Source organism: Microtus pennsylvanicus, chromosome 14 (genome assembly GCF_037038515.1).
Source record: "Microtus pennsylvanicus isolate mMicPen1 chromosome 14, mMicPen1.hap1, whole genome shotgun sequence".
NCBI classification, from domain to species: Eukaryota; Metazoa; Chordata; class Mammalia; order Rodentia; family Cricetidae; genus Microtus; species Microtus pennsylvanicus.
The window spans coordinates 27,950,260-27,976,082 of NC_134592.1; the positions used below are offsets into that span (position 1 = coordinate 27,950,260).

A 25,823-nucleotide genomic window follows, 5' to 3' on the forward strand; every position below is an offset into this window, starting at 1 on the left:
CTTTCATATATTCACCAGCAAAAAATTTTAGAGAACTTTCCTTTGTCCACTGTTTCCCTCTGTATGCCTCTGGTCATTGACTGGAATCTGTCTTAGAGATTCCTTATTCTCCACAGTGTTGGATAGGAAGGTTCCCAAGGGTCTGAATTTAGGCTTCTTCCCTCTCAACCATGCTCCTTCCATGAGTTAACTTTCTCACACCCAAGCTTTTCCTTTTCCCTTACACCATCCCTGACCTCTATACCAAAACCCATCCCACTCCTGGTGCTAACCACTGCTTCTGCCTACAGCTACAAAACCCACAGTCTCTAAAGAAGAGGGACACAGTGAAATTAAAATGTGTTATCTCTCACCCTCACCTCTAACCTGCTGCCAGCTTCCTTGTACCATATACAAACAGAAAAACATGTCAGCAGAATTCCCCCTTTTTATTTATAATAATATTAATGAAGAAGAAGAAGAAGAAGAAGAAGAAGAAGAAGAAGAAGAAGAAGAAGAAGAAGAAGAAGAAGAAGAAGAGGAGGAGGAGGAGGAGGAGGAGGAGGAGGAGGAGGAGGAGGAGGAGGAGGAGGAGGAGGAGGAGGAGGAGAAGAAGAAGAAGAAGAAGAAGAAGAAGAAGAAGAAGAAGAAGAAGAAGAAGAAGAAGAAGAAGAAGAAGAAGAAGAAGAAGAAGAAGAAGAAGAAGAAAGCAATACCCAATATTAACTTGATGCATTCTCTATACCAGGTATTATTTTAGGCAGTCCTAGGATCAAGCCCAGGGCCTGGTATATGCTGGGAAAGTTCCCCATTACTGAGCCACAACGCCAGTCACTCTCTCTTAAATCTCAGACCGTCCTAAATGGTAGACACTATTATCATCCCATGTCCCCCGGATGGTAAAACTGAAATGCAGACAAAGAAAGTCCTTTGCCCAAGTTTCCACAACTAGCATGTGGCAGAACCATACAATCACAATCCAAACCAAAATGTCCATCCTTGCCCAACTATTGAGTGCTTCTCCTTGGCATCTTGTAGTTGGCCCTTCTCTCTTCACTCCTCATCCAATATGGGTTCTTGAGTCACAGACCCCCACAATGGCTTCCCTCTGGCCTTGCAGAAGTCTTGCAGCCTTCCAATCACTATTACCTCATGCACACTGCCTAAACTTCAAATATACTGCCCACTTAGGCCACAGAAAAGCCTCCAAAGTTTTTCATCTATGAAAACTGGTCAACATCCTTATAGAGCATTGACGGTCTCCCCACCTAACTGTTCTTCTCATGCTTTTCCATTGGCCTCAGATCATGACATCCAGGGACACTGAGCCCTGCAAACAGCATCAAGATTCACCTGATTCTGAGCACTGCCCCAATGGTCCTTCCTCCTAGACTGCCAACTAAAACTTGCAAGTCCTTCCCCGGAATTCCTCCTGTGAGGTTTCTTCCTACTTCAAACTCCCTTTCTTGACCCTGGCCATAGAGCAGTTCTGATATACGTGTGCCTCTCTGCTTGATGGGCTTCCAAACTAGACTATAAGTTCCTTAATGGTAGAGACCATACTGGTAGATAACAGTCATTCACTTAGTGAAAATTCAACAAATAAACCTATTCCAGGAGACAGAAGGCATAGTCCATTCCATTGATGAACATACATCAAAGTCTGCTTTGTAAAGGACTTTTTCTTATGGAGCCTAAAATTGCCCCCAGCAGGTGACTCTTCAGCTGATAACAGCTCTGGGTAATATTAGCAACTGTGAGGCCTCCAAAGGATAAGGTGTAACTGAGTAGCTTCTGGAGACCCTTGGCCAGATCAACAAGGCGACAACACACAGAGTGCCAAAGACCATCAACAACACCCAAGCTGCCATCAGGGATATTTTACAATCAACTCTACCTGACAGCACAGAGGAGATGCTGTTACATCTTACAGAGGATATAGATTTGAGTTCTACTCTGATGGGTGGTTGCCAATTTCTGAACAAAATCCCTCGTTAGCAAAGAACATCTTTACAAATAGTCTCCCCGTAGCAGGACATTTATGTACGAACAACCTGTGTATGTGATAACTGTGTTTGGCTATTTCTTTCTGATACCAATTTTTTTAGAAGCTGCTATCTAGTGATTATCTCCTACATGCCTTTGAAAGACAGGTGTACATGATAAAACAGGATGGAGGGTCTGGCTGCAGAGAGTACCAGAGCCAAGGAGTCCTTGAGTTGAAGTCCTGTACATATTCAGACACACTCATCCCAGGTCCACTCCAGAACCCTCTGCCCCCCACAAAGCATGTGATCATCTGTAGGCCAGAAGTTCTAACTATCATGTAATTCTTCCTTTGTACTTCTCATTCCTTCGACTCTTTCGCCTAGGTATCCACTTCCTCCTCTGTATGACAGCTTTTCCTTTATCAAGGACAATTATCCTGTCCCTAGTGAGGCTCATCTTCTCCAGGGAGTCTACAGGAACTAATGGGTCCTCTCCATCTTTAGTGACAACATGCATGTCTCAAACAGCTATTCCACAAGCATTTACATGATCCCAGGCTGGCGGCTGCCTGTAATTGTTACAGAAAACCATTGGTTTGTAAACAAAAAGACACTACTGGAAAAAAAAAAAACAGTCTTTGGAGTACATTCTCAAGCAGATCAAACCGAAGAGAATGTATATATGCTTAACATAGATTCAGTAAGAGCTGTTCCACATAAACACTACTTTACCCACTAAAAGAGAGATGGTGTTTTTGATGGTAGCCAGTATGGTCCAGGTGATGGATGGCTTCAGTGATTCCTTTACTCACTAGATATTGTTAGACTCATATGTGCAGAAACCTGAATCTACCCACACATTAGTGAGCCCTTATATACCAATATGGAAAATCAGACACATAGGTATACACTTGAAATCTCTCTCTCTCTCTCTCTCTCTCTCTCTCTCTCTCTCTCTCTCTCTCTCTCTGTCTCTCTCTGTCTCTCTCTTTCTCTGTCTCTGTCTCTCTCTCATACACACACACACACACACACACAATATGCTTCATTAAAGTGTTAAGGTGACAAACTCTGAGTGTCTTCTTTGTATCAGACATGATATATACAATTCTTGCATATATATTACATATATATATATATATATATATATTACAAAGGCAAAGGAATAACACCCCCTTGCTTAGCTTCATGCTTTATAGTTACCAAGGAGAGTCCATCCTCACATACACCTCTGCAACAAAAATGGGAAAACCCAGCCAAGAAATCACAGTGCACATTAAGGGTGGAAAGTCAAAGAGAGCCAACAGACACATTAAAACGTAGCCATTAGTTATGTACATGTGTAGGGGGGGAATAGCCCCGCTCTTCTTGACTCAAGGCTGAAAATTATGATGAGCACATTATAAACTTCCCATAGCACTAAAATCCACCGATCCTAAACACACATCACCTCATACACATTGTCATTATTGGGTCAGCCACACCCGCTTCCCAACTGATGTGTGTGGTCCATGAAGCCTGGGCAATTCAAATTCTCTTCTTGAACTTAAAATAATGTTTTCAGCTTCTTTTAAAAGTAACTGTTTGGGGATGAGAAGATGGCTCAGTGATTGAGAGCACTTGATGCCCTTGCAGAAGACCCAGGATTGGTCCCCAGCATCTACACAGTGGCTCACAACCACCCATAACTCTAGTTCCACAAGATCCAAAGCCCTCTTCTGCCAGTACTGGGCACACATGTGGTACACAAACATCCAGCCTGGAGAAACACTCATACATATAAAATAAAATCTTCTTAATGCAACCCATTTTAAATCATGAAATTTATGAGATTTTGTTCCTTTTTCTTTGTTATCCTGTCAGCAGATAGAGATTTAGCCAAGAGCCAATATTAGCCTTGCTTCTTTGAGGTTCAGGAGAGAATTTATTTACTAGATTCCAGTCTATACCCACATGGGAACAACTTCAAGCATAGTGTAAGTCATTCCCTGGGAGATATCTGCCCACCAGTGCCGAGAACATGGGATAGCCACGCAAAGTTTCAGAATAGGAAGCATTCCTGAATAGGGCATATAGTTCCAAGGCCAATCTCCAGGACTACCTATACTACCCTATACTACTTTATCTCCTCTTCTTAGCTTTAAACAAAATGAACAAACAAAACAGCAACAACAAAGAAAACTAAAACATCCTACTAGGTTTTATAGAAAATTCCTCATACTTTTGATGCATAAGACCCAAACTACCAGGTTGAACTTTAAAAAAAAAAAATCCAATCAAGTTCCCTCTCCCTCTACTTCACTGCATTCCAGGACTTCTCATCACCTTGTAGACCAAGAATTCAGGATTTCTAGGAGACCGGAAATTGAGCCGCTAAAGCCTGGGTGAGAAGAGAGGAAGACGACACATCCTGGAGAGACGGAAGAAGACAGACAACAGAGCCTGGGAAGGCTAACTGTGACTCTTACTCAATGCGAACTCCCTGGGGACAAAGTGACTGGAGCGTAAATCACCTGCTTACCACACAACAACACAGCAGAGAAAGCCACTTAACGGAGACACGTCGTGTAGCTTGGATTAGGGCTGAAAACACGGTATGGGGTATGGGGCTGGATCCGTCTTTCCTACATTATTTAAGATCAGTCACAAACAGGCTGTGGGGATGGATGGCTTAGTAAGTAAACCAGGACAAGCTTGGAAGTCCCATTTCCTAGCACCCATGTAAAAAGCCAGACATGGTGGTCCATGTTTGTACTCCCAGCCCTGGGAACCATACCAGAGGCTTGTTGGCGAGGTAGCCTTGCAAAGGCAGTGAACTCCAGGCTCAGCAGAGGACCTCATCTCAAAAAAATAAGGTGGAGACCAGTAGTGGAAGACACCAATGCTGACCTCTGACTTTCATAAACAAGTGAGCACGTACACATGTATATACACAGAGATGTACATACACACAGATGTACATACACACAGATGTACATACACACAGATGTACATACACACAGATGTACATACACACACAGATGTACACACACAGATGTACATATACACACACAGATGTACACACACACAGATGTACACACACAGATGTACATATACACACACAGATGTACACACACAGATGTACATATACACACACAGATGTACACACACACAGGTGTACATACACACAGATGTACACACACACAGGTGTACATACACACAGGTGTACACACACACAGATGTACTCACACACAGATGTACACACACACAGGTGTACACACACACAGGTGTACACACACACAGGTGTACACACACACAGGTGTACATACACACAGATGTACACACACACAGATGTACATACACACAGATGTACATACACACAGGTGTACATACACACACAGATGTACATAAACACACAGGTGTACATACACACACAGATGTACATACACAGATGTACACACACAGATGTACACACACAGATGTACATACACACAGATGTACACACACAGATGTACATACACACAGGTGTACACACACACAGATGTACATACACACACAGGTGTACATACACACACAGATGTACACACACAGATGTACACACACAGATGTACACACACAGATGTACACACACACAGATGTACACACACACAGATGTACATACACACAGATGTACACACACAGAGATGTACACACACAGATGTACACACACAGATGTACACACACACAGATGTACACACACACAGATGTACACACACAGGTGTACACACACAGATGTACATACACACAGGTGTACACACACACAGATGTACATACACACACAGGTGTACATACACACAGATGTACATACACAGATGTACACACACAGATGTACACACACAGATGTACACACACAGATGTACACACACACAGATGTACATACACACACAGATGTACATACACAGGTGTACACACACACAGATGTACATACACACACAGAGATGTACATACACACACAGATGTACACACACAGATGTACACACACAGATGTACATACACACACAGGTGTACATACACACACAGATGTACATACACACAGATGTACACACACAGATGTACACACACAGATGTACATACACACACAGGTGTACATACACACACAGATGTACATACACACAGATGTACATACACACACAGGTGTACATACACACACAGGTGTACATACACAGAGATGTACATACACACAGGTGTACACACACAAGGAAAAATCATCTAGAAAGGTCAAGACTCAGTCACCCTCATGCTCATCCTTCTTCCCCACATGGCTCACAAAGAATTACTTTAAATAGAATGGGACAGTGACAGTGTGACTTGGAAGCACAGGGGGTCCTAATGACAGGAATCTCTGGTACTCTAAGCTAATCACAGATACATTAAACTAACCTGAAAAAACACCAAGCCCTCACCATTACGGGAGACTACAGGGGACTAGCCTGCTGGTGGCAGAAGGGTAATAGTTAGAAATAAGTAGTTAAAACTATACAGCCTTAAAGTTGCCTTTAACTCATCACCTTGCAAATGAACTTTGACTTCGTTGACAGATCCCAGCTAGAAGCCATAGAAACACATTAGAACCCACCCCCAAAGGTCACACCTCTAGCCTCCTAGATTTCTTCTGCAGTACAAGAGCCCCCTCAGATTTCGGCATATCCCCCTAAAAGAAGGCAGGCTCCCAGCACCTTCCTAGTGCGTGTCACCTCTGTTCAAGCTGCACCCAAGTCTTCTCTGACCAGATGGAGCAGACATGCTGCAGGAGGATTAGTCTTTCTGGGAGGCCTCGGCTCAGAGGCTCATCAATCTCCAAGTCCACTCTTCCCCATTCCTTCAGCCCTTCAGGACTAAACACACAAGAAACAGAGCCCCATCTGGAGTGGCAAGAAGCTTCAGAAAATGACACGGAAGGAAGAAAGCTTGAGTGTTCACTGACCTCCCAGCCTGGCTGGCCCCTTTCTTGCCGCTTGGATCACAAGCAAGAGATTTCAGCTCTGCTATGCAGCTTATCTCTCGTCTCGCAAGTGGTGTCCTCATTTTTATTTGAAAGCAACTTATTAAGTCAATAAGCCATGTGCCCTCTCGGTGCACTTTTCTCTGTGTTCCAGAGCTGCAGGCAGCATCCTTCCCATCACACCCACAGGAGTGTCTGGGGTTGCCTGAACTGCCCTGTCTCCTAGGGCGGAGACTCCAGCCCCAGAGCATCTAGCAGTCACAGGATTGTGAAGAGCCTTTCTTCCGTAGATGTCACCCTGTCACACAGACAACTTCAGGAAGACCAAACTGGCAGATGGGACTCAAAATGACAAGAGAGCGATGAATAGAGTCTCACCAAGACACTTGAAGGAAAATCTCCCCTGTCATTTCATTAGCTACAAAGAACACTGTACTTGGGGGCGGTAGCTCAACTGGCAAAGTGCTTGCCCTGCAAGCTTGAGGACCGGAGTTTGCTTTCCAGAACCCTTATTTGAAAAAGTAAATGCACTGAGGACATGAAAACAAGTGACTCTTGAAGGCTCACTAGCTGGCCACCCTCGCCTAACTTAGTAAGAGAGACCTTACCTTTAAAAACGAAGGAAGTGGGTAGACAGTGCTGGGAAAATAGAACAATAACCAAGGTTTTCCTCTGGCTTCCACACATGTGTACACACATGTATATGCATGTGTGCATGCAAACACACACAAAATTGCACTGGCACGCATGTGCATGCACGCACACACACACTGTATTTAAATAAAGCTCCTAAATGTGTTTCACAATTGGAAAACCTGCACACCAGGAGCTGGATGGTCCTGCAGTTCTTACCCTGCCTTTCTGTCATCAATGCCACTTTCCAAGCCTGTGTTTTCCTTGGGATAGGGCCATCCCCCACAAAAGCTGAAAGTAGTCATCATTTCTAGAACTAGATGCAAAGCAAGGTTTATCACTGAACAGATGTAGGAACTTTAGTTGGATGACTATGAGGTCAATTTATTTTTAAAGGGATTGGTTCCTGGGATTATGAGAGGAGAGAGAGAGAGAGAGAGAGAGAGAGAGAGAGAGAAAAACACCAGTCAGGAACCTCATAGACAAGTCAAGGCCTGAAAGCAGGCACAAACAATGACACATTTAAAGGGGGCTCCATGTCGCTTTTAAATAGGTCACCCAGAGACACCAATTCCTGGAGAGCAGTAGCATTAGTGACAACCCACTGGCAGTGTCGCTTTCCAACTAGATCACAAAGACAGACCTGGGGAGTCATACCTCGTCCTTCTCCTCTGCCAGCCACTGCCTGTCACCTGCAGCACAGTCCCCAGAGAGCTAACCAAATCAAAGAGCCCCAGTTCAGCTAGAAAAGCCCAGGGGAATGACTAGCTTGTTCCTCTGATGCAGCAAATATCTGAAAACGATTTCTCCCGTTACCCCTGGATATTCTCAAAGCCCCCTCTTCCTCCCTTCTACAACGGATGTTCCTCTACACCTTCCCTCCTCCCACCCTCCCCAGCCATAGCTCTTCCAATTCTGTTGGTTACAAAGGGGCACACATGTCTGTGATGAAGTGTAGGCACTGGTTAGAGGGAATCACACACACACACACAGAGTAGCATTGCTATCACTGGACAGCAACGAGTCTTCTCTACCAGGGCTGGGGCACAGAGGTGGTAGCTGAAGCCCATGATATTTGGGGGTCCTTAAGAAAAAAAAGAAACATTTGCAAATATAAAACTAGGTCTAGGGCCTTGTCAGAGGCTCAGGCAAAGTTAAGATTTAGTGAAGGCTTAATTTCAACATCATAAACCCGTCTCTGTCATCCTGCCCCTCCCCCTACACACACGCAAAAGAGAAGAGAAGAAACGTGGAAAAGGAGTTTGGTTGTGTCATGTGTGAAGGAAAACAGGAGATCAGCAGGAAAGCAGGAGTCTGACAAAAGAACCCGGGGACCTCCATTAATCACCAGCCCTGAGCGGGTGATGGGCATCTCCTGGTACCTAGGAAGCCAATGGTAAACCTAAAGAGGCTGTCCCCGTCCAGCGATGCTCCTCCAGCTGTCGTCCTTGTTCTCCTGCTGCCGAGAGACCCCTGGGTCCAGTCTCCAGTTACTTCGCTGCAAATCAGGGTCTTGAGGGTGGGAACCAAAGGCTAGTTTTCATCTGTTTCCACTTTCTGTCATATTGTCCCTTGCTTTCCCTTGGCTGGGAACAGCAAGGCTCCTGGGACTGGCCCAGCTGATAACCTCCTGCACCAGGAGTTTGACATTTTGCTTATCTTCCACACCCAGGGAGGCAATGCTCCATTGCATGATGGGAACACAAGCCATTTGTGTTAATGAGGGGAGCTTTAGTGGGAGTAAAATGTCATGTTGGGGGGTCCGGGCGCTCCATTTGGAGAGAAGGCAGCAGCCACCTTTAAGACTGAGATACAGGAAAATGGTGGGGGTGGGCAAAGCTCAAACGAATGCCTCAAAACCTCTGTGAAGCCTCATAGATGGGCACTGTTCTTACACAGGCCAGGCGTCCCAAAGCCTAGGCAGATAGCTTTTTACACTTCATCTCATTCAAAGTTCCCCAAATCTCTGATGTCTGGTTTCTTATGACCATAACAGAACCCAGTGAAGAGGGTGGGCTCTAAAGCTAAGGGAGTCTAGGTACCAATCCCACGTTTGCCTTTTGTCTGCAAATCGTAGACAGATTATTTAACCCCCTGCCTCTCACTTTCCCTACCTACAAGCTAGGACTATAGCTGTGTATCAAGAGCAGTTTTGAGGGTGTCTGCACACAAAGCAGTTGTAACCCCCATATGGGTATCAGGCAAATGCTCTGTGGTTATTAAGAGTGGCTGTTGTTATTGATTATTGCCAACGAAGACATTGAAGCTTCACAAACGTTATCCAAAGACACACAGTCTATAAATGGACAGGACAAGATTTCGGTCCAGATTATTTTCGTCCCCGGGATCACACTCTTAGCCACGATACTAAATTTTGCTGGAGTTCCAAATTTCTCTGCCCTTCTTTCTTCATCTGTAAAACAGATGTTCAACCACATCAGCCACGCAGGATTGTGGGGAGTAGGTGAGCCAATAAATACCAATGCAGCAGAACGTCACGTATGTGGTGATATTCTACAATGGCAATGGCAATAATGACTCCATTATTACTTTGTCCACAAAAGGGAGCTGACCTTGGGCAGAGACACACCCCACACTTCTCACTTCTGTCACACTCTGGGTTCTCATTGCTGTGGACCACACTGTAGAGTCAGTGAATACAGGGACAATCCAGTGACCGGAGGGCATGTGTACATTCTCATCCCATCCCCCGAGCGCAGCCTGCACCCCCCCACCTCTCCTCCTTGTAAAGGAAGGAGGGGGGGGCTCAGCTGATGGGCAGCTGTCCCAGGAACTAGAAAGCATTTTTTTCCAGGGAAGCCTGCAACGGGAGATAGGGTCTTGAAAATAATTAGCCCCCAGTTCTGGGGCCTGTGGCATCTCATTACCAAATGCAAATTCAACTTCACGTGCCACTCCAAGGCTCCTGGCACAATGCCTGCCTGACCCTCAACCTCGCTGAATGTGGACCAAATCGCTCCCCACTGCCCACCCCCCTTTTCAGCTTGCAGCTGGTGTTCTTTGGCCTCTGCTAAAGGAAAAAGGCCGCTCTCAGCCTACTGACAGGAGAACAAGGAAAGAGGGTCTTACTTCTTTAAGGGAGGAGGCAGGGATGTTATGGGGGGGGGGAGATTAGAAAAATTGTTCTTCCCTCAGCAGTTAAGAGAGAGATAATTGGAGCAAGTGGCAGGCGGCTGTTCTGCCATTTAGCATACAGCATACCCAGGAAATCTCACTTGGTAATCAGGAGGAAAGGAGGGAAAAGGAGCAATCAGACCTCTATTCAAGCTCCGTTTAGCGACAGCCCCTGCTGGCTGGCTGGCTTGGCTGACTGGTTGGCGGGGCTGGGGAGAGCAGGGGCTGATCCCACAAGCCTGCATTCTAGGTGGGAAGTCAGGGCTCCAAGCACAGGCCCTCCTCTGTGTCCATTGTAAGATCTTTCTGCTTTTCTACCTTCTCCATACCACAGAGAAATGTCGGAAAGGGAATTGACTCTTTTCCTCTGATTGCTCACCACGTCCGTCCTTGTTCCCAGGCTTCCAAGGCCTTAAGAGTTGACACAGATGCCACAGTACAATTGCAACATGGTTTACACTCAGGAAAAGGAGGGGAGATGGCCATGATTTACTCCAACAGAGGTTCCAACTGAGACATCCCTGGTACCTTAACAATGGGCTGAGACCCTCAGTAAAAGCTTAAGAGTAAGCAGTCTCCTCTGGATGGATGCCATTCTCTGGTTTTGAAAAGAAAAGTCATTGAAATTTGCTTTCTGGAAGGCATACAAAGACCACAGGGCAGTGATGAGACACCAGTCCAACCAACTACCAGTCAGCCAAATGGTATGTGACATAGATAAGCACCATGCCATGAGAGTCATTCAAGGGAATAGGTCAGCCCAAACCTTCCCCATTGTTCCTCGGCCCCGTCCTCCCTGCAGCAAGCTGACTTCACGTTAAATGAAGTCTTCAGGGAAACTGGGACTAAGCTTTATGTGCCTTGGCAGTGAATCGAAGCTTCACAACTCTGAAGTTGCTGAGAAATTCAGAGCGTGTACTTTCATAACTAAGAATACTTCAAAAATAATCATCTCAACTGATTTTGAGGTAATGACAGATTTTTCCATAGCCCATGAGGAAACTTGTCCTGAGAGTAAGCTGGGGACACCAAGGAACTCTCTGGCCACTAAGCTTCAAGGCTCGGGTCAGAGGACTGAACTAGCCAAGGGAACCAGGGAGAGCGCTGGACCATGTGTTCACTAATTTCCAGACCACAGTCATCGTTTTAAAATTGGTGTGTCTTATATGCCCTTCTTCTGTCCTCATAGCCACTCACTGGTTGAGAACCAGAGCATTTTGTTTATAAACATAATACCTCTAGAAGTAAGAGCCTGAACCCTCTTCTCTGCCCATTCACTGTGTGCCATAATGCTCGATGTGACTATCAATGAGGACATGAGCTGCACTGATGTTCCCGAGGTCAGAGGTCAGTTTGCAGCCAGAGCTTACAATCCTTCACCCCCCAAAAAAAGACAGTGTTCCCACTACCCCTTTCCCTCAGGCCCAGGTCCCCCACATCATCTATCTCTGCTGCCTTCTCCTCTTCTCTGATAGAATTAGAATAGAACATACAAAGAGATGGGTGCAACTCTGTGTTCTTTCTGGGGTGCAGGATGGATACATTCTGGAGCCACTGAGGCACGTAGAGCCAGAGAGGTCATGGCACAAACAGATGGACCACAAATGACATCTCTAACAGGCCCCTAGTAAGCCCCTGCTTTCAGAACTGGTAGAGTACAAAATAGACCCTCACATGATCAAATGTCAGGGTCCATCAGCAAACTGGGACAGTTGGGTGCGTGATACAAAGCACCCTGATTTCTCTTCTGTGGTGTGTGTGATCTGATGAGAAAAGAGGTGTGGTTACATGTGCCCTGCCCGCTTCACACTCCCCCTAGGGAAATGGCGGGCCTTTGTTTCGGCTCTTTACCATGTTGTATACGTGTCTCCTCAACACTTAGAAAGTGCTCTGATTGTTCCCCCTCCATATTTTACAAGTGAGTGTTTATGCTTACTACCCCAAATTTCACAATGTGTGGAAGCAACATGAGTTTGTGACCGTCTGCAATGTAATATTGTGGCTGATCAGACATGATGACAATTACTGGGATCAGAGAGCTTCAAGCCATCCACAGTAAATCCCGTTACCTCCCTGATATCTGTGTTCACCAAAACATTTGGGTCAGTCTGTTTTCAGGCTAGCTAGCTGTGAGTTATCACAGAGTCTATTTGCTCTGCTTTTACTGTCCAGAAGAAATGTGAACCTTGCAGAAAGGACAATTATTAAAATATACATATTGCATGTAAGCATTAAAACAATCAACTGCATTCAAAAATCTATTCTGAAGAAATTCCATTGAGGACTGAATAACATACATACAAAAATAAAGAGAAAGGAAAATTTATATGTATGCATCTACAAATACACACACACACATATACATACAGTGTTGATTCTTTCTGCTGAAAGTGCTGATCCAAACCTGCCTGGAGGAAATGAGTTCTTTTGAAACACACACACAGTGAGAGAGAGAGAGAGAGAGAGAGAGAGAGAGAGAGAGAGAGAGAGAGAGAGAGAGAGATGCAATTATAGAGAACCAGCAAGTTAACACACTTGCAGACGCCCTGGTCCCTTAAAAGAAAGAATGCTAGCTTTCAATATAAGTTCTGAGAGCAGAACAGATCCTCCGGGCAAATGAGAAAACAAGTGATCATGTCAGCGTCTTCCGGCAGAACGTTCTCCAATACCAAGAAGCTGTGGAGCATCAGTCAGTTCCGGAAGGCACCTGCTTGTAAGAAGCCTTTTAATATTCCAACAGCATGGTTTTATGTGCTGAAGTCAATGCTGGCCCTCTTCTCCACCAATTTTCTCTCCTATGAGTTCAATGAGGAAAACTCGAAGCCTACAAGGACTCCCCACCCTTTAACACTACAGGATGACATTATCATCTACAGATGTGTTGAACCCTTTTCATAACGATCTTGTGAAGCAAGTGGGCTGGGGACCTCAGGTGGGATATGTGTGTGGGCCTAAAAGGATAATGTGTATGTCCAGAGTCTCCTTCTCCTAAGGTCCAGTCACAAGAAGGGGAACGTGAACGCTGGCCTGGTAGAGGACAGAAGCAGAATAGTGGGGAAATATTTACATAGGGGCCCATGCACAACCTGCAATGGGGCCTCCTACCCAGCTCCCAACATGTCAGTCTCCAATATGCTCCACCTGTAAAATAAACTTAGTTTTAACTTAAAAAAAATTAATACAGCTCCTAGTATGTAAAATTTTACATCAAACATAATCTGCTTTATACAGTATGGACCATTCCCAAAATGTTTTAGGAACACCCACAAATATAATGTCAAAAACAAATCCTTAAGCAGGCCCTTACCTGAACAAAGGGAGGAACATGATACTTACCAGGTTCCACTCTCTTGTCATAGCAGCAACAGTCCAGTGAGGGAAAACTGTTCCCTCCTAGTCAAGAGAATGAAGTGTCTGGCCTGGATTGAGGCCTGCTATTCAGGTTGGGCAAGTCAATAATATGACTAAGAGATCACCCTTCAGAGAGGCAGAATCACCCCTGGAAGGCAGGCTCACCATTAACTGGAATAATCATTTCTTTCATGAGATGATCATCCTTCCTAAAGGAGCCCTGAGCACAGCCCCCAGGAGCCACTATGAGGTCCAGCTGGGTCCTTGAACCTTTCCGAGGACTTCAGACACACATCTCTCTCCCTTCTCTTCTGCCTTTCTATTTCAGATCCTAGTCCAGCCTAAGTACGCTTCCTCTGGCATTTTGCACTTCCTTATTCTTTCTTGAAAACTTCCCTCTCTACCACATGGCTGCTTGTTCACTGTGTGGTTGGCCTCCATGCCAGATGATCCCGAAGGGCAAGGTTTATTTCCTCCCCCTCTGCCACTGGGAAGCTGCTGAGATTCACAGCTCAGCTGCCATTTGTTTGTTTGGTTTTTAATCTAATACAATTTTCCTCAAGTTTTCACTTGAGCCCATTCTTAAATTCTTTTATTGATGAGACCAACAACCCAAAGAGAGACTCTAATTTCTTACATCACTCTGACCTCTTTGATCCTGTGCCGGGGGATTCTTCCCCTTGATTGTACATAGGGATCATATGAGAAGCCTTAAAAACAGGGTTACTGGGATCCCACCCCACCCCCACCAGAGATGCTGGTCTAACATGCCTGTGTATGACTTGAAAGTTTCTCAGTTCCCCCAAGGGGATCTCAATGTTCAGATGGGGTTGAGAACCACTGATCTTCCTTAAAGAATGCCACCACCTCCATGAAGGGGCCCAGTGGGTTGACAACACAAAACATCTCAAGAATGAGGGCCACCCATTGTGTGTCCTCCACAGCCTACTCTCTCAGGATACACGCTTGTCTTACTAATTCTCATAAGCTTGATCACCTCAGCGATCTAAGCCTGTAGTGACTGCAGCAGGCCAGGGTTTATATTTTATTTGTGTTTGTCATATTGAAATACCAAACGGAAGTCTCTCTCTCTCTCTCTCTCTCTCTCTCTCTCTCTCTCTCTCTCTCTCTGTCACGCTCTTCTTCTTCCCTTCTCTCCATTCCTTCTTCTCTCCATCCCTTACTCTCTGTCTCAAGTTGCAGTTATACGTAGGCAGTTTTCTAGTGTAGTTTGAGGGATTCCACTGGACAGGGCTCCAGTGCAGCCCCATGGCTCCTCACCCATACCTCAGTATATGGAGCATTCAGGAAAGGAAAACCCTTTCTAAAGAAAGAATCTCATTGCTAGAACAAGGACAGAAGGCTCCCAAATGATTCCCCAACTGCCTTCGAGGTGCCTTTCGTGGACTAAGGGGTGGCATAACAAGACTGAATTGTAGCAGGGCCCTGCACAGAGCCTACAGCCCGCCCGTCTCCATTCTCTGCACAGGCACTGCTTAGGCTAACTAATGAGAAAGATGTGATAAGGACTTTTCCCATCCACCCACGGGAGTCCAAGTCTCCAAGAGTCAGGAGCGGCGGAGACAGCCACCTTGGCAATCACTCTCTTCTTTCTCATTCTGTGCTAATCTCGCTGAGCTGTATCCAGACTCTGCAGTCTACTCCGCCAAGGCCTTTGAGTTGAGTCAGGACACGGTTGAGTAGCCTGCTTTCCCTTCCTGCTGAGATCTTCTGTTTTCCCCACTGAGAGCAAGGAGATGAGTTTCTACCACCTCCTCGGAGAAGGAGGCCCAATTATATAGCATACAGCTGAAACTGTACTTGCATATAGAGCTGGTTTCTATCCAGCCCTCCCGCCTTCACCTAACCACTCAGTAGAAAGATCTATAGTGGGAGAGGAAGTTGGGGTTGCCGGAAGGTCTTACCTTCTGAGCAGAGTGTGCCGCCATAGCCAGTGGTGGAACAGTCACAGGTGGGATGGCCATCCAGGAGGAAGCAGATCCCACCATTTTCACAGGGACGCTCACCACAGGGTCCCTCTGCTTCTAACTGGACACCCTGGCTCCCCAGAAGCCGCGGCTCTGAGTTGCCGTACTTGAGATCCAGCATTAATCCCTTAAAGCCAGGCATGTTCTGTACTCCATCGAGGGTCAGGGCAGAAGGTCGGATGTCAGCAGGGACGCCACCGAGGAACAAGTCGCTGACCACATCCATGTAGGGCCTCTGAGGTTGTAGCTCCCCAGACTGGCCCTCGCCATCAATCACCAGCCCAGTGCGCAGGCGGTCACGGCTCACCATGAGGAAGTGCCAGCTGCTATCGTTCACCTGCTTGTTGGACAACACGGCTGTCTCAGCGCAGTCCATGCTAAAGCGGAGCTGAACTCGGCCATCCACCAGAGAGAGGCAGAGGAAGTCACAGACACCACCATCATCCAGATACAGGAGCAGCCCAGTGGATACGTTGGTCTTGAACTGGAAGCTCAGGTCACTGCGCGTGCTTGCATCCCAGCGCAGGTAGCGGGCCCACTGGTTGGGGAGACCCATGAACTCCAGACCCAGGCAGAGCCCAACCAAGGAGCCCAGGAAGATGCTCACCTTTAGGGTGAAGAAAACTGAGTGGAGGGTAAAGCTCATTGTGGCTGCTGGGCCAGAGCACAGAGGAATAGATGGGCCAGAGAACAGTCCTGGGGGTGGGAAGCAGGGGGTAGATTTTGGTGATAGAAAGACAAGGCGGTATACAGAGAACACACAAGAAGAGTACACTCAGGAGTGTTCGGAGGGTGAGGAAGGAGGAAAAAAGGCAACAACACAGCCCTACATAGGCACACAGGCAAAAAATCCAATAAAGAGGCAGAAGAAACAGAAAGGGGATGTTGGGTAGGGCAAACCAGGGGCAGGGGTGAGGAATAAGTATCTTTCTCCAAGAAAAGATCTCAGCTATCCAGGTGGATCCGGAGGCCTTGATTCAAGGAGGAGAAGGAGCTCAGGGTAGGAACAAGCCTTCAGCGATGTATTCCTCCTGTCAAATGTTCTAACCAGGGAGCCCAAGATCAGGGCTAGAGCCCCAGGCAGTGGCGGAGGAGGAAGAAACAGTGAAGTGAGCCAGGTGTAAGGTGGCCCAAGCGAAGGACCAGTGTTAAGGTTCAGTTGTCTAGCAGAAGCAGGTTCTGGGAAGGGGAACCACGAGCAACTGAGTACTCAGGCAGAGTGGGGCCCAGAGCAGAGCAGAAGCAGAGTCAGGCTTCATGGTGCTGATCAGAGGCAGCGTTGCCCATAGCACAGCTCCCAGGACTCCAGAGAAAAGACCTGTTGGGGAAGAGAGATAAGAGAGTAAGATTAGGGCTAAGCACCATCACCCCAAGGCACCATGTCCCAAGGCACCATCATCCCAAGGCACCAACATCCCAAGGCACTAACATCCCAGGGCACCAACATCCCAGGGCACCAACATTCCAAGACACCAACATCCTAAGGTACCAACATCCCAATGCACCAACATCCCAACGTGCCAACATCCCAAGGCACCAACATTCCAAGACACCAACATCCCAAGGCACCAACATTCCAAGACACCAACATCCCAAGGTACCAACATCCCAAGGCACCAACATCCCAAGGTACAAAGACTGATGTAGTATAGATGCCAACCAGGCAATTCTAGATACTCCTTCAATGCTAGGTTCTTCACACAAGACAAGGACCCAGTTCTCCTGTAACCAGGGCAAGACCTTGAGCCCAGCTCCTAATGACACACTTAGTTTTTCCAATTATAAAATGCAAATATCATGCAAAGTCCCCAAAGCTGTATCAGCACACTGTTTTGAAACAGCCAAAATTGAAGCATTAACATTTTGAAACATCCAAATACCCATATGTAAGGTTTACTTATTTATATATTAAAACCTTTTTCTTTTTCAATTTTACAATCTACTACTTAAGTAGAAGAGGCCTAAGACTTTATATTCTAGAAAAAATATATACATGAAAATCAGGGGAAGTAAATGAGTAAGCAAATCAGCCTACTTGTCTAAACAAATATTAGGGGAACCTTCTTTAAAAAACAAACTTTAAGATAAAAAAATTTGAAAGGCGGAGTTTGGATTCTAGTTCCTGTACATAAAATATAAAACAATATTCCTAGCCTATTTCCATTTCTACTTAATAATTTGAAAAGTAAATAAAATAATAGCCCCTTTCCAAGATGGAGAAAAAAATTAGTGAGGTTTGTGTAGTGTGGTCCCAACATAAACTTTGTACATAGTAAGGGGTCAATATATATCGGTGGTGTCTTTCTTATTTCCAAAATGAGAAGGAATGGGTAGATGAGGTTTGTGTGTGTGCGTGCGTGTGTGTGTGTGTGTGCGTGTAAGACAGACAGACAGAGAGAGAGAGAGAGAGAGAGAGAGAGAGAGAGAGAGAGAGAGAGAGAAGTAATGTATACATGTACGATATTGAGAAAAATTAAGAATAGCTAAGAAGTGTCATAGACAGAGTGAATTATTGATTATGACTAGAAAGGCAGCAATATCCATTGAACTTGGGACCTGGTTCCTGAAAGAAGCTGCTGATCTACCTAACCAAGCTGGTGATTTCTCTGTTCCAATAAAGGAGTCAGTGTAATGGCCAAGGACTATGCAAGCATTGGTTTATTCCTTGTCACATTTGATAATTCACAGTGGCTCTCTGTAAGAGCATTGCAGTTAATTCTATTTAACTAATAACATCAGCAAAGCTAGACAGTTCCCCTCTTTGAAGAGGAAGATGTCATCCCTTTAAACAGGGACAATCTGTGTCCACAAGAGCCTGATCAAATCCATCATCAGAAAATTCTTGGTCCTATGAAAGGATTTTACCCAAGTAGTATTTCCTGGAATGTGGCATTGGTATCCCCATAGACTTGAGGATGTGGACATAGGAATATATTGATTCTAACTTGAAGAGGTGTTTGCCAAACATCAAGAATTCAGGATTTCTTTGTGTGTGTGCTTATTAATGTCACTTTGGTAACACAAAGTCAACTACATTCACATCACAGCTATATGTCAATATCATAAACATCTTGTCTGTGACAAGATGAAATTTAGCCATACAAATATTCATGGGGAACATTCCAGAATAATAATCAATGCACAAGTCTTGAGTCTAGCACAGGCTGGGACTGTTGGAGTGGAGTAGGTTGGAGGTATGAGGCCTAAAGTGGGTTAACAGGAAGTAAAGGTGGGAGACTTGACAGTCTCTAAGAATGTGACCAATATGTTGAATGAGACATGCAAACCAAGTGAAAAGGCAGCATTCTCCATGAGAGAAGAAATTCCAGTCGACCTAACTCTAGCTCATTCCAGGCACCACTGGGTCAGGGTAGCATAAGACACTTCCGCACACAAAGGCATCAGGACTAGTGGAGGACAAGTGTACTTCAGAGACAGTAAATCATACTAGAACCATATTGTTTGTTGTGGCAACACCCTGGGGACTGGGAAAAGAACAGCTTGACCACAGGACACTATCATAGAACAGGAGCGGTGAAACGTCTACACAAAGAATAAACCATAAAACAGAGTTCAAGAGCCACTCTAAGGTCCTTGACTTCAGTTCCATGCAGAGGCTTCAGCATGGCCCCACTGTATACAAAGACAACTCCTGAGTACTCCCCCAACTTTTCAAGATGCCAACCCCAACTGGTTCTGGAGGATAAAACAACACCTGTGTAATTGTCTGTGGGAACCCATGAACAAATGAAGAACGAAAATGTCCAGTCGCACACACCTGTGAAAGAGGATTGTGGGAAATTACCCATCCTCCTTTGTGGTGATCATACTAATCTATGTAGATGAGCCTCTGCCTTCAGACTCTTATCCTTCCTTCTCAATCAGATTAGCATTGGAGACACCAACACCCCTCAAGACTCGACACACTATTGACTGTCCACATTCTCTCCTAAAGCTCTCATGTTTCTTTCTGGAACTGGGGACATTACCATACATGGCCTTTGGGAATTTTCCCAAATGTCCAAAAGCTATTTATGACCTTGTGTTAGGTATCCAAAGCCTCTAGCCAGCTGCTGCCAGCAATTACCCTTTAGCTTTCTTCAGCCATCTAGCAGAACGTGCCTCTGAAGAAATTCTATTCCCTCAAGAAACAGGACAAAGGAAGCCAGAACTTTCTTCACCTAGTCAGTCCATGACCACCCACCCCCAAGCCACAGGTCAGCATGGGCAGCTGGGAACCAGGTGGGTGGCTCCAGAGCCCACAAAGAAGGTTGAGGGTGATACTGAAGTTCCACACACTTATCTGCTGTGTGGGAACCAAGCAAGAGAGGGAAAGTGAGTGACATTATCTAATTGCCAGCTAATTTACATAATTATCGAACGGCACAGTTTTTATGTTGGGTGAACATCTTTGCAAATGTCTCATATTCCGGCTGCTTAGGATGCAAGGGAGACCTCACACAACTCTGACATGTGGGCTATTCGCCACAAGAATGGTTTAGAAGATTTGGCTGCCATTTGCCCTCCCCACCCACTCCTTCCCTTCTCCAGTGGCCATGGGGGTTTAGTTGAGCTCGAAACAGACTCAAGAGCTATGACAGTGTCTAGAACTCAAATGGCTTGGAAGGCATGATGATGTCCATCCTCTACTCAGCCCTACAATGCCCAGGTATTTCAATCTTTCCTGTAGAGTCTAGAGCCTTCTTAACTGCTTCTTAGACCCCTTACTAGGACTTCAGAGACTATCTAGGGATTTTATGTTGGCTCTGATTCTCAGTTGCTACACCTTTCATTCCACAGATGAAAGATTGAAACCACCAATCCCAGTTTATGTCATTCCAATGAGATTCGTTTTAATCTCAGATCACACAATCCAGGCTAGCCCGTTAGAGCATTCCAGTCTCCTGCTCAGAGTAAATAGTTTGGAGATAAGTCTGCCATCCTAACTGAGTCAAATTAGAGTTAATGGGGGAACTTTAATTGGAATTATTGGGGACATGACCCTCTTAGTCTTTTTACCATTTAATTAAACTCTCAAAGTCAATATATAGTGACAAATACCACTCTTATTATTAAAGATAACCTTGTCTATGAATGAAAACAGCAAAGAAAAGTAAGAGCTAAAAGAGGCATAAAGGCAGATTTCATTGTCTGAAAATATAGATCTAATGAGGACTTAAAAAGGAGTGGGTCCTAACACTTTCTTTACATAAACCAAACTAGGTTTGAGATGAGGCAAGACCAAGGGTCCTGAAAAATACTATTCTATTAATACTGGGCTATCAAAAGTTCTGTATTTGGCAACTTAGCAAAAGCTTCCATTCATACCGTCCCATCTGTATCTGAGGTAACTTTCTGTGGTTTGAGACTCACATCCTGCCCTCTCCCTGATATAAGGCTCTGGATCCCCATCGCCCATGATCTTGGGCAAAGGCATAGGACTCAGCAAGCTGCTTCTCCTACTTTGAAGGTAGATGGAGGTTTATTCTTACTCCATACTCTCAGAAATGAACTCCTTCAACTAAATCACAACCACTCCCGCCCCTGACACTATACATACTTCAATACATATGTAAGGCCCTGCTGCAGGCAATGAGGGTCAAGGCACAAATTCGGTCTAAGACCTGAAAGCAGTATAGAGAATAATGAAGAACATGAACTTCTGAGTCAGGCAGAGCTCTACCTTAACCTAGATTCGCATGATTAGAGGCACCTAACACTGGACAACTCCTTTAAGTCTTTGTTTGTCCAAGAGAGGGAAGGGGTTGATAGTATTTACCCAATAACTTAATTTTGAACTCTACCAATTGTAAAGCTGTATATGCACAGCTTTGAAAAACTGTGATGATACGTGTAATAAAGCTAAACATTTTTCAATCCTCCTAACTTCATGTCCCTACTAAGTAGATACCAACAGAAATGTTTAATATGTTCAAAGACATCTGAGAAAGCTCGTGGCCTTATTCTCCACAGCAGAAGACCGCCACACTTCCATCTGTAGCAGAAAGTACATATAAATTTTAATTTATACAGGCAAAACACTATCCAAACTTGAAGGCGACTAGTCTTCATTTCTAGACGGATGAATGAATGGATGAATCTTATATGCATAATGTCGAAACAAGTACAAGGCCCATATTTTGTTTATACAAACTAGAAAAGAAGCAAAAATGTTTATTCTATGCTATCAAACATCAGATCAGTGGTTACTGATGAGAAAAGAGGAGAAGAGGTGTCAGAATTCATTTCAGGATCTGAGAGATGCTGCAGTGTGCTTAGTGTGTGCAAACTCAGACAGAGCACTGGCTTCTGAGGCATGTGCCTTTCTACCTGCATATGTCAATAAAAAGCATGCACTAGACATACTGCCTCCAACATACTATATGCTAATCTATCCACTTTTCTATGTTACCTAGAAAAGAGGTTTGCTTTTGTTTCTTTTGTTTTGGGGGTTAGTTTTGCTTATGTTTTTGTGGGGTCTATTTGTGTGCATGCATGCCCATGTGTGTGCATACCCATATGCATGTGTGTGTGTGTGATGTTCATGTGTGTAATGTTTGTGTGGGGGAGGAGAAGAGGGTTTTAAAGAAAGCGATTGCTGCTTTCTGCTTGGAAGCAGGGACTCCTTCCAATCTCTGATCCAGGAAAGCATGAACCAATATTGATCCACCGGGCTCCGCACCTGCCCCTGTCTCTCTGTCTCTCAGTCCATTCACATACTAGCCTTCCTTCCCTAATTTGTCTGTTTGAGAAAATCTCTCAACCTTCTATTGTTACATCTACCTGCTGAACTACTTCTAGACATGTGTGTGCGCGCACACACACAAACACACACACACACCAAGTTACTCCATTTTAGAAATGTCTCTACTTCCCCTTCATATCAGGGAAGGGACAAGAGTCCCTGAGGCTCTCAACTCTACTCTAATCTGTCAAATGGACTTACAGAAAAGGCAAGTGTTAACACTGGAAAAGGTGATAGACATAGAAAAAGAAAAGAAACTTTTCCTTTAGCCTTGAACTTTAACATTATTGTTATTATTATTGTTATTTACTTTAAAAGTAATTCCCATAAGAAACAAGACGTGGTGAATGGAGAGATGACTGAGTGGTTGGAGCCCTTCCTGCTCTTCCGTTAAACCCAAGTTTGTTCCCAGTATCCAGCTCAGATGGTTCACAATGCTTGTAACTCCAGCACCAGGGACTCTGACAGCCTCTCCTGGCCTCCTCAATCACCCATATACCCACACTCACACAGATGCATACACATAAATAAAAATAATTAATATTAGGATAACTTCCATTCTGCCAGAAACCCTAATCTATCACAGAAGAGATAAACCAGAGTAATATGTGAGCCAGAAGCCAATCTGCTGGACAAATTTCTCTCAGTATGAGGGAAGTGGGGTTTACTAACTAAGATGTGGCACTGGCTGAAGAGCAGAAAGCAAAGAAAATGGAACCTGTTTGGAGGAAGAGGAAGGAGCCCTCTGGTTGCCAAGCCAGTACTGGGAGTACCCAGGGCACTGGGAGTACACGGATGAAGCTGCAGGGATCCCAAGGGATCCCATGATAGGCTCGCACTACAGCCGACGTCTAATCAAACAAATTCAAATGGAGATAATGGAAGGTCATACAATTGGATCCTCCAATATAGCAAGAACAGAACATAGGATTTCTAGCTACGTGGCAAACAAGAATTCAGGAGTGAAATTGACCCAATGTCTCATTCACATGTATGTGTGTATGAGCGTGCACACATGTGCTTGTGTGTGTGTGTGTGTGTGTGTGTGTGTGTGTGTGTGTGTGTGTATGCGTGATATATACATCTGTTCAGTATTTTGTGACAGCCAAGAAAGGCAAGTGTGATTTAAGACTACGTGAATGGTAGGTAAAAGGGAAGATGGCTGTATTTGACAGCCTGGTGCCTCTCACTGTTTTTATTTTAAACTCCACTCTTTGGGAAAGATGTGTGTAGGTAGAGGGGTAGTGAATGGAAAAAGATCTTTTTTTCCTGTTTTTATCTTTTCTAAACCTCGAAACACTCATGTTCCAGATGCAAGGATGAATTTTTTAAAAAGCAGTTCAAGCCCTGCAAGGAAATTCCATGCTAATACAGAAGAAAGCCATAAACCTAAACAATTTAAGATGGAGGGCTAGAGGGCAGACGAGGCAGGCTGTGAGCATGAACTGGGCATAGCACGGGGCAGTCTCTCCAGGGTCCAATATAGAACATAGAGCCGTATGGAGTAGCGTTTGCCGACGTGGGCTCCACAGCCAGACAAATCTCAGATATGATGCTTGATGCCTATGTGACCTTGTGCAAGATGCATGGCCTCTCAGTGTATTGATGCCGATGTGAATCCTGGCTATAATAACAGAGCACACACTTAGCTCAAGTCTACAGCGCTCAGCACAAATAGAAATCCAGCCGCTGTCCGATGCTTCTATTATGGTTAATGTTTGTCCTCAGCACTATTTCAGAATGGCTAATGTGGTTCCACCTGGCCGGCTCAGGGACAGCAGTCAAGATACTGGGCTCCTTTTAAACATATCCCAGGCCATGTAAAGAGTCATTCCTGAAGGCTGAGGGAGAGTCCAGTTGATAAAGTACTTACTACACAAATATGATAGCCTGAGTTTGATCCCCAGAACCCACATAAAAAAAAAACATTATTGACTGTATGCTGCATACCTGTAATCCCAACACTGAGCAGGAGGATTTTTAGGGTTCATCAGCCAGCCAGCCTAAACTACTAAGTGATTTCCAGGCCAGCAAGAGACACTGTCCCCCCCGCAAAAAAAAGATAAAAATGAATTTGCTCAAAGAACATTCATTACTCATGGTGCTAATACCTCTGACTTCTGCATGTGCACACATACACGCTATATATGCACATGTGCATACACACATACAGAGTCATTGTGGAATCCTCGGGAGTCTTTGGAGATGACAGGATTGGGGGTTTACAGAGGCAACCATCAGCTGCTCTGGCAGGTTCAAGTAGGAGACTGAAGCATCCCTTAAAGTGGAAAAATGACGATGGTTCCCCATTGACCTTTGGGTGGAGGTCAGTCTAGTCAGTGGCAGTCTAAAAAGCGTACTTATGTTTTGATCTTACCGGGATCTCCAGATGAACCAACTTTCCCTGATCTGGAAAGGGCTGGACACCTTTTGGGGGATACATTCAGTGCTAGGTGGGTGCGTACAAGGAGTCTAATAGAGTCCAGACAGAGTCCAGAGACAGCCCTGGGCTGGTGTGGCCGGTGAGGCTTCTGAGATGAAGAAAGACTGGCTTTCATGGAAATCTGAAGGATGACAGAGCCAATGGGTAAGAAGTCGAAACCAGGTGTAGTACGGCACACTGGCGGTCCCAGCATTTGGAAGTCTAAAGCAAGAGAATCATCATGAATTTGAAGCTGTGCTAGTGACACATAGCTAGTCCTGGGCTAACTAAGGCTACACAACATCTTGTCTCAAAAACAAACAAATGAAAGAAAGAAAGAAAGAGAGAGAGGGAGAGGAAAGGAGGGAAGGGAAGGGGAGGGGAGGGGAGGGAAGGGGAGGGGAAGGGAGGGAAGAGAGGAAGAAAAACAAAAAGTTCTGGTTGGTGAGAGAGCACTGGACTGAATGCCAGAGTCAGTCTTTCTCAAACTCTGAAGCAAGTCACTATAGGAGCAGCGTCACAGCCTTTGCAGGTGTGCCTCCTGTGAAATGGGGGATGGGCAGGTCAACTGTCTAGGATGCTGTGGACATCAGAGACCACGCAAAGCAAAATAATAATCATA

General features: G+C 45.1%; 1 protein-coding gene across 47 annotated transcripts in view; it reads right to left on the reverse strand.

Moving 5' to 3' along the window:
- Positions 1–25,823, reverse strand: part of Nrxn3 (neurexin 3) — a 1,550,418-nt gene that overhangs the window by 1,463,325 nt on the left and 61,270 nt on the right. For 46 of the 47 annotated variants that reach the window (XR_012907734.1, XR_012907733.1, XR_012907732.1 and 43 more), the window contains exon 1: positions 15,972–16,812. Coding sequence is in view for 39 of the 47 variants with exons in the window: in XM_075948216.1 (XP_075804331.1) it covers positions 15,972–16,680 (709 nt within the window). In the remaining 8 variants the exon portion in view is untranslated. Of the gene's footprint in view, positions 1–15,971; positions 17,353–25,823 lie in introns of those variants that run through there. The other variant, XM_075948192.1, reaches the window with a different exon arrangement.